Raw genomic sequence first — 8,868 nt, 5'->3', positions numbered from 1 at the left:
AAGGGGGAGTAGCGCCGGTGGGTGTCACTGCCACTGTTATTGCTGTTGTTATTGGATAGAAAGCACAGAGAGGCCGTCGCACTTCTAGCCGCCACCGAAGCTCCCCTCACCAAGAAAAGAGGAATAATGATGGAAAAGAAAGGTTGATGGGGGTGGGTAACGCCGCTGTGTCGCTAGGGCTAGCCACCGGAGCCCCTATCGTCACCGTTGCATGTGGGAAGGGGAGATGACGTTGCCGATTTTGATTCTACCCAAATCCCAATTTATTCAAAATTCCTAATTTCACTTTTGCCCAAAATTAAACCCTAATTCCCAAATTAAACCCGACAAATCTTAACCTCCACCGCCTTTCACCGCCATACTTTCCTTTTTCTCCCTCAGCAGCCGCCAAACCCCCTATTACTCACCACCATCACCCTCATCTCTCTCACACCCTCACCTTCAATTTTCATTCATCAACCCACATAATAAACAAACATACACACGCATGGCAGAGAGGAGATCTGGGAAGAGAGGGAGTTGCGCCGCGAGGGAGAAGAAGGGATGAGGAAGGAGGAAGCTGCGTATCGTCCCACCCCAGCTCCCCGCCGCCGCGTCCTTTTGTTGCCGCCATCACGTATCAGATCTGAGGCGAGAGAGAGAGAGAGAGAGAGACGTGAATGAGGAGAGAAGCCGCGCGTTGCCGCCGTACCCAGTCGCATCCTCACCACGAAGCCATCATCACCATTGAGGAGCAGAGCCGTAAAGAGAGCGAAGGTTGTGGGCCTAGGACCGCCACGACGTCGACGAAGTCACTGCGCTGTTGCCGCAATTATGGTTGCCATCACCTCTGACGGGTTCTGCCACGAGGAGAAGCTCGAGTGGGAGTGAGGGAGACGCAACCAGATGTGAATGGAGGGAGAAGACAGACTCGCCGGACAAAGAGGAGGCCTTGTGGCCGTGCCTGGTCATCGAGAAACTTCATGTGGCCGTCGAAACCACCACAGTGACTGCTGCTATTTGGTTCAGTCATTACTCCTTAATATGGTAAGCGTTTTCATTCCGAAAATTCTTTTAGTCGTTGTTCTGTTAATTTACGCTGAGGTTTTATTGTATTAATTTCTATAAGATTGAGTTTCAGTTATCATATGTTGCGATTAGAGTTGTTGTGGTTGTTGTGAAAGTGGTTTGAAGCTGTGATTACAGCTACCGCCGTTACGGGACGAGAGAAAATGAGCTTGTGACGCGTTTTAGTGTTTTGAGTTTCGACAATTGATATTGATTCAAAAATATATTTTTGGTGATTACACGAGTTTTATGGACTGAATTAAATTGCTTTGAATAAATGAAATTGTCTGCTTGATTGGATTATTGATTTTCTTGAGTTTGCGTGCAGTTATTGAAAATTTATACTGAAAAGTGATTTTATTTTGGAATATGATATATATATATATATATATATTAAATTAAGGAATGACTTGGATTTGAAATTGTTGAAAAGAGTTTGAGAAACTATTGGTTTAATTTATTGGTAATGACTTGAGAGTTGGAAATGATCTAATATTGAATCTGGTTCGATTTTGAAAATGAGTTGACATTGGAGTTGTTTGATATTGAAGCTGGATGAGAACGGGTTGGAAAATATGGTTTTGATGGGACCTGTAAGGGTGGTAGAGTCCGAATTTTATAGGAGACGTTGTCGAAATTTTATAAAAATTGGAAGTTTCGGTTGAATTAATCTTTTAAAAAGATTTGGTTTAAAAGATTATATGTTTTAAGTTTGATTTATTTAGAAAACAATGAATTATGTTTTGAATTGGGATTGTTGATGAACAGAATAGGAGCATGGATGATGATGATTGAATTTGAATGAAAGATGATGATGATTGATTTTAAACTGTGATTTTCGAATGAATTTGGAAAAGAGATATGAATTGATGAATGATGATGATATTGAGAATGATGTATTTATTGATGAATGTTGATTGAATTATTCATATGGCTTATGACTTTAAATTTATCTGAGATACGAGTTTTTTCGGGTAGACACAGTGACTTGCCATTACTTGCTCCAGGTTGAAACTCGATACTCTGTTGACCCTCTGTCACAAGATGTGATCGGGCACTTTAACTCCCTGGATTCCCCATGGGCATGCATATATATATGAATTTTGAATATTTTATTATTGAGCTTGGAGTTTGAATCCATGGAATATTATTGAGCTTGGAATTTGACTCCATGGAATATTATATTTGAGTTTGGAGTTTAATTCCATGGAATATTATTGAGGTTGGAGTTTGACTCCATGGAACATCATATTTGAGCTTGGGGATGTGCGAACAGAGGGACTGTCCAATGGTTAGCTACCAGGATATGTCGGGTTGGCTGTATAACTGACAGATGAGCTCATTAGTCATATGGCAAGCATTCATCATATGCATCTATGTGACATTGTTTGGGTGTGCATATTGTAATTGGTTTGCCTATGTGAATAATTCTGTTTAATTGCTAAATGTTGTACTTGACGTAACTGCTCTTGATTGTGTTTGAACCTCGTTACTTGTATTTGTGACTGAAATTAGTTGGGTTGTGCTGAATTGGATGTTGATTGAGTTGTTTGGGCCTGAAGTCGTGATTGATTATGTAATGGGCCAGAGGCCGGGATTGGTTTGAGTTGTGGTTTAGTAAAGTATAAAATATCAAGTTGATTTAGCATAGACTTAATGAACTTATGTTTGGAACAAGTTGGTCATTCATACTGTTAGGAAACTTTTAAGATTTTTTTTATTTTATCTGAAAAGGGAGTTTGGATTTCTGGTTAATTAACTGATTTCTTTTAAAAAGGTTTTGAATTTTTTATGGTTAAACCATTGGTTTTCAAAGGATTCATAAGACAACGATAATCACTGAGATTGAAAATGATTTTCTTATTAAATATCTTCTTATGACAATTCTGAAACTTCTCGGTGAGACCGTGTGGTTAGGTTCTCACTCCCTACAACTTTATCTTTTCAGGAGACGGATGACGAGGCTCATGAAGAGTTTTATTTCATTTTGCTTATTCGATGTTGTTGTTTTAGTTATTATTTATTTTTTTCCTCGCCATCAATATTATAATTTGTAAGAGGAATAGGAATTGTAATGATTTATGTATATTATATTCCTTAGCTACTTATGTAAGATCTTTTGTATATATGTATATGCTTGTCTATTTTCAAGATAAAATATTTTTCTGTTTTTTTTTTCAAAGAAAATAGCAATACAGTTTCGAGTCAAAGGCTCATATTTTATTATTAACTATATGAAGTCGTCATAATACTTCTTGATATTAGAGTGGCGTAGTCGAAAGCGTAACATTCTGATAGTGAGAGTGTTACATGTAGAGAACTAGAATTGAAGAGACAGATTAGAATCCCTAGGTAGAATTATCATATTTCTGGTTAGTGAGAACTCTGGGCTTTGAGCTGGGTTGTAGAAGTTTAGGATTGCCTTTGACTTTTTAGAGCCTTATATTTTATTTATTGGGCACTGTTATCATATTGAGAATTTCCGGTTCTCATTCCATATGTATTTGTTATTTTTCAGATGCAGGACGTGAGGCACCTCACTGAGCGTGCTGGAGACTCCTTCAGAAGCAAAGATATACTTTTGGGACTTTCATTTTATGTACTTAGCTTATATATATGTGTATATTTCCCACTATTATATTAAAACTTGTATTGTCTTCCTAGAGGTTGATTTAGAGATTCAAGATTGGTATTTTATCCTTTGGTTTATTTTTTGGTTGTATATATTTTTTTTTCTAGCCGAACTTTGCTTCGTAAGTCGAGTTTAGGACTTGATTATGTATCTCTGTATTGGAATTCTCTCTCTCTATATATACATATGTCTCTTCGATTTTTTGTATAAGCCTTCTATTTTAACGCCTTTTGTTTTGTTCATGTTTTCTTTCAAGGCTCCTACGGTAAGTCTTGCCATATGCGCTTCCCCATTGTGAAATTGCAAGCTACAGGTTAGTTGTGGGAAGTTTGCAATACTTAACAGTTACAAGGCTAGAATTGTCGTATAGTGCACATAGAGTAGCGTAGTTTATGCAAGCACCACTGGAGGCATGCATTGGAAGTTAGTAAAGAAAATCTTACGATATGTGAGTGGTACTGCTTCTCATGGCTTGATGTATTGGGACAGAGAATGGGAGATTGAGACACAGTATCATGTTAATGGGAGATTGAGACACAGTATCATGTTTGTTGACTCAGAGACTGGTTCTAAAATTTCTGTCTTTATCTCTGAAATTTCAGTATTTCAGTACTTCCAAAAAATAGGGACACAGGAAACTGAAAATTTTAAAGACGGAGACTAAAATTTTAATAATATTTTATACCTAAAATATTTTCATTTCAATTAATTAATTCTAATTGTATTCTTTGTACAAATTAAATTAAAGTTTTATTCTTATTTCAATTTCTATCTCTCACTTTGCACCAAACAATATGCTAAAATTTATTTCGATCTGACTCTTAATCTTTGTCTCTCAGTCTCATTCTTTTAGTATCTGTCTCTCTACCAAACGCTACCTTTGAGTTTGAGTGCATTCAGGTGACATTCCTCATATAATAATAATATACTAAGAATACAACCAAAAAAATAAAGAAAGAGAAATTATCTCACAATCAACACAATATGCATTTGCATTAAGTTGCATACTAATTTCTAAGCACATATCTATATTCATCAACATGAAAACTCAACCGCGACAACAATTTGATTTCTATGAAAAGGAAGGAAACGTTGGGTTTCAAGGAATACATCCCTTTCTTCAGGTTAAAGAATTTGATTCCCTCTAATGATTAAACTTTTGTATCTGAATCATTGTAGAAAAAATCACTAGTTTCAAATTCTATAATTAGCAATAGATTAATAGGTTTCCATCAACGGCTTAAAAAAAATAAAAAATTGCACTTTACTGTCTGATTTGCAAGGCGCATTTAGATGAACCATATAACATCAATGTTGAGATAGTAAAATAATGTAATAATACCAACTAATTTTCTATTTTGCCTCATCATAGTAACAAGATGTTCATTATCATAGAGCCAAAACCTTAGCTCAATATACATACAAAGCTACATGTTTTACCCATTCTCTTCAGATTTACAGCTATAAGTGCATAATAAAGTTTAGAAATTCAGCCATTATTGAACCCAAAAAGGCTTGCAGTATATTCTAACATTATCTCCTTTTCCATTAGGGCCTTCCAGTTATGTGACAATTTCTTTTGCTGTTTTCTTCCCAAAACAAAATGAACCCTTTTTTCTTCTGTCCTTTTATGCTTTCACTCTAGAAATCTCTACTTCATTCTTTCTGGGAGATTATCTCATCTTTTGTGCTGCTTTATGCATGTGACAAACAAGAATCCACAATATAGATGCATGGACTATACCAGATTTGCACCAAGCAATGAACAGAAAATTTTGTGCAACTTTTAAGCCTTAGCCATCAGCTCATGAGAACAGAATGAACATGTCGTCTTGCTCGGTTCACCTGCGGTATGTACCATGCGATACAAAGAACTGATAATCAGGGTGATTCACCTGAAGCAGCCTTAGCCAATTACCTGCAGCCTGCAAGAGAGAATTTGCTATTTGACTCTCGCTATCCCTATTCTGCATCCAAATGGATCCCTTTAGCTTATAGGATGCCATTGCAAATGTCGGTAAAGAAATCTTCGGTACACCATCCTCCATCTCATTGGGGTAAACCAATATTGGAGCTTGAGTACCTCCGTTTCCTGAAAATTGCATCAAAAAGAAACTTCAGGGAAAGAAAAATTCTTTACATTGTATGCAGATTTATACTAGCTTTCAACTTTTTTTTTATTTTATTTTTTGCAAGAAAGGATTACTACATGAAATCTTGTTTTTGTCTCATACTTGAAAATATGATCAGATGGCATCAAATAAAGAGAATAGCCAAAGCCAACAACTAAAAATATGATTCAAAATGAATGTTGAATATTAACTAGCAAGAACTATGCTGTCGACGCCACCAAGTCAAAACTAGGCTTAAAGTTCCATGATTACCTGTCAAGGGAGTATGGAGTGAATGGTATGTAAGAAAGCAGGCGTCTAAATCTTTCAATGTTGGTCCTGTTGGTATCCGATATATTGGATACCTAGAAGATGCAGTTAAACAAAAATGTTAATTGCCATAATGATTCATTGCTAAAGCCATAGATCAATTTTCTCTCACCATGCCACAGCCATCCAACTTGCTGGCAGTATATCACAACTTCTCATTGACTTTAGGCTAGGATAGTGGCGTGCAAGATCTAGTATCTGTCGAAATGACGGAAATGTTATAGAAATGTAAGATGGATTGTTAAAATCAGCTGCAAAATAAGAGACAGATTAGTTAAATTAAGATTGGTAACAACCTTGTCAGCCAACGGTTCGCGACTATATGGTGGATCTTGATCGAAATACTCGAAGAGGAGGTCCTGAGTGTTTCCACCTTCGCTGTCATCACTCGAAAATCCCTCTTGCATTGCATTGAGTTTATCATTGACAGATAAGCCACTCATTTGAATAGAAACATTGCCTCCCCTATGTTGACTACTTCTTTGTGCCGGGAAAGGTTCAGTCCTTTTTCCGAAATCAGAATCACTGCTTCCATCGCTACTTGAATCTTTGTAGTAATCACCATCACTATCTTCACCACTGTACCTAATGACATAAAGAAAACTAGAACTGGTTACAAACTGAAGCATGGCAGCACATTCTTCAGAGATAAAATTCATTTCATTGAACTTCTGGTTTGACTTATATCCACAAAGCCTACTACAATTAAGAAACTTAGATATTAAGCAGATAGAAATCCTTTATCCAAAGGATGAAAATAGAATTGCAAATCAATCAACCGAATCTAAGGAACTACATGTTGAAAAAACAAATAGCAGTAGCCATGAAACAGTACAATTACATTTCCGGTATCTCTTACAATATCAACCATTACCGAATTTCAAACATAAATGTTCATCTCTTTTACTTTATATATGTTGAGCATATTTTTGTGAAAACTAGAGCTACAAAAGCATTACTTTATAATTTATAGACAATATCTCATAAAATCAATACAATCACATTACAAAACACATAAATCACACATATAGACAGAGAAAGTTAGGCATCTATCTAAACATGAAATTTTTTCCAGTACCTTGACTTGGGACTTGATTTCTTAGCTGATCGACCATACAGCTGAATAGCTGACAAATAAGGAACATAATATTGTATAACAGAATCTCTTTGATCAAGCACCAAGGGTACTCCTGCACCATATGCGCTCCACTCCTTAAACGATTCCCAGAGATCGTTCAAGGCGAAGTATGATTGATACTCAACATCACAAGTCTTCCAGCCTCTCATTGTTGTCTGCACCTCAAAGCACCAAGAAACAAGTCAAAATCACAAAGTCGTTCAGAATTCTAATTTCTAAACATGAGTGGATTCTGAAGCTAGTATCTGTTTCTATGAGAGTTCATATTCCACACACCAATAGTTAGATATTGAAAACAAGATCAAACACAGTAAATTGAGGTTGTTGTACCCTCCAAGTCCATTAAAGTAAACCATAATTAATTGATTAATTAATAGTGAAAAAAACAACACTATAAGGATAATTGAATAAAAAATCTGCATAATTGCATAAAGGAACGGGCGAGATCAAACCTTAGAGAAATACTGAGCTCGTACTAAAGGTGTTGTTGACTCAATAAACCTATCAATATTACTACCATGATCAACAGAAGAAGAAGAGGAAGAAGAGGAAGAAGGTGGTGGCATGTTCAAAGGGTATAAAGATTCTTCACTGAATTTGCTATTCTCAAAAGCAACAAGTTTGGCTTTTGAAGCTGAATCTCCACTCTCAACTTCACCACCATCACCACCTTTGGTTCTCTGAGCTTGTTTCCGATGATTCAGGTTCTTCCTTGCCTTCACTGGAATGTAAAACCGATCATCGCCACCAACACCCCCAAACTGAAGCGCAGTTCCAAGCATGTTCTCAAACCCCGTTTGCTCACAGGAGAAAAAAAAAAAAAGCAGCAGCAAGAAGCACCCAAATTCAAAAATATTATCTTTTCAAGTTTTTAGTTCTAAGAACTGAAAAATTCAGAACTGGGTCGACTTGTATAAGACTCAAAACTCAGAAGTAAATGTTCTCGGAAAACAGAGGATCAGAAAGCGATGCACTGGACCACTCTGATTTTAATTTTTTCAATTTTTTTTTTTGTCTCAGCAACCAAACACTAATTCAACATAAGAATACAATCACAGTGCGTAAGACTGATGATGAGATGAAAAGAAAAAAGAGACCCAGGAAACTTGGAAGAGAGATCAAAGAAACAGATAGTGGTACAGAGAATGTGTGAAAGCAAAGATAAGAAGAACAGAGTGTGTGTGCGTTGTTGATGATTGAGTGAGAGAAAAAGAAAGAAAGCAAACGAATTTGAAGGAATATATGCGTGAAGGATAGAACAGAGAGAGAGAAGGGGGAAATGAAAGAGAAAACTTCAATTTTTATTTTCAAGCAGTGTGTGTTGTGTTTGTCAATTGCTACACAGAACAAAAGAGGAATGAATGAAATGACTCAAATGAGGGCATAGAAATTTGGTGCCACCTTTGGGGAACTAGCATTTGTTTTTTTATTTTATTTTTATTTTGCTAATAATTATGCTAAATATACAAAAAAATTATTAAATTAATTATTAATATAAAATATACACTTTAAAAATAAATTAAATAACATGTATTTATAAATCAAAGTAAAGTATATTTTTTATTTTAAAGTTTATTAAAAATTTTAAAAAGTTAAAGTATATTTTTTGT

The 8,868-nt window shown here is 35.9% G+C and overlaps 1 protein-coding gene and 1 long non-coding RNA gene across 3 annotated transcripts; one reads left to right on the top strand and one right to left on the bottom strand.

Moving 5' to 3' along the window:
* Positions 1–3,889, top strand: LOC127747715 (uncharacterized). Its single transcript, XR_008009473.1, has 2 exons — positions 1–1,026; positions 3,566–3,889. It is a non-coding gene; the product is annotated as an uncharacterized LOC127747715 (long non-coding RNA).
* Positions 3,890–5,007: 1,118 nt separating this feature from the next.
* On the bottom strand, positions 5,008–8,607 carry LOC107490701 (uncharacterized). Of its 2 annotated transcripts, none has more exons than XM_016111511.3 (6): positions 7,711–8,607; positions 7,199–7,413; positions 6,417–6,699; positions 6,233–6,318; positions 6,064–6,155; positions 5,008–5,771 (listed from the first exon to the last, which is right to left on the bottom strand). In XM_016111511.3, the coding sequence occupies exons 1-6, from the start codon at positions 8,038–8,040 to the stop codon at positions 5,521–5,523; spliced, it is 1,257 nt and encodes a 418-aa protein (XP_015966997.1). In that variant the 5' UTR covers positions 8,041–8,607; the 3' UTR covers positions 5,008–5,520. The 2 variants fall into 2 exon arrangements, with proteins under 2 accessions (XP_015966997.1, XP_015966996.1); XM_016111510.3 differs by having other exon boundaries at positions 6,417–6,705; positions 7,711–8,604.
* Between the last annotated feature and the right edge of the window lie 261 nt (positions 8,608–8,868).

This window comes from Arachis duranensis, chromosome 5, assembly GCF_000817695.3.
Source record: "Arachis duranensis cultivar V14167 chromosome 5, aradu.V14167.gnm2.J7QH, whole genome shotgun sequence".
In the NCBI taxonomy this organism is placed as follows: Eukaryota; Viridiplantae; Streptophyta; class Magnoliopsida; order Fabales; family Fabaceae; genus Arachis; species Arachis duranensis.
Note: the sequence above shows the minus strand (reverse complement) of the source record. Positions and strands in the feature narration are given on the sequence as shown.

What these genes read in the sequence shown, in the direction of transcription:
- LOC107490701 (XM_016111510.3), bottom strand. Translation starts at nt 8,040, where the DNA reads ATGCTTGGAACTGCGCTTCAGTTTGGGGGTGTTGGTGGCGATGATCGG. An exon ending in AAATCAAGTCCCAAGTCAAG is followed by an intron (nt 6,706 to 7,198) that starts GTACTGGAAAAA and finishes TTATGTCATTAG; the next exon opens with GTACAGTGGTGAAGATAGTG. An exon ending in GCGAACCGTTGGCTGACAAG is followed by an intron (nt 6,319 to 6,416) that starts GTTGTTACCAAT and finishes TCATTTCGACAG; the next exon opens with ATACTAGATCTTGCACGCCA.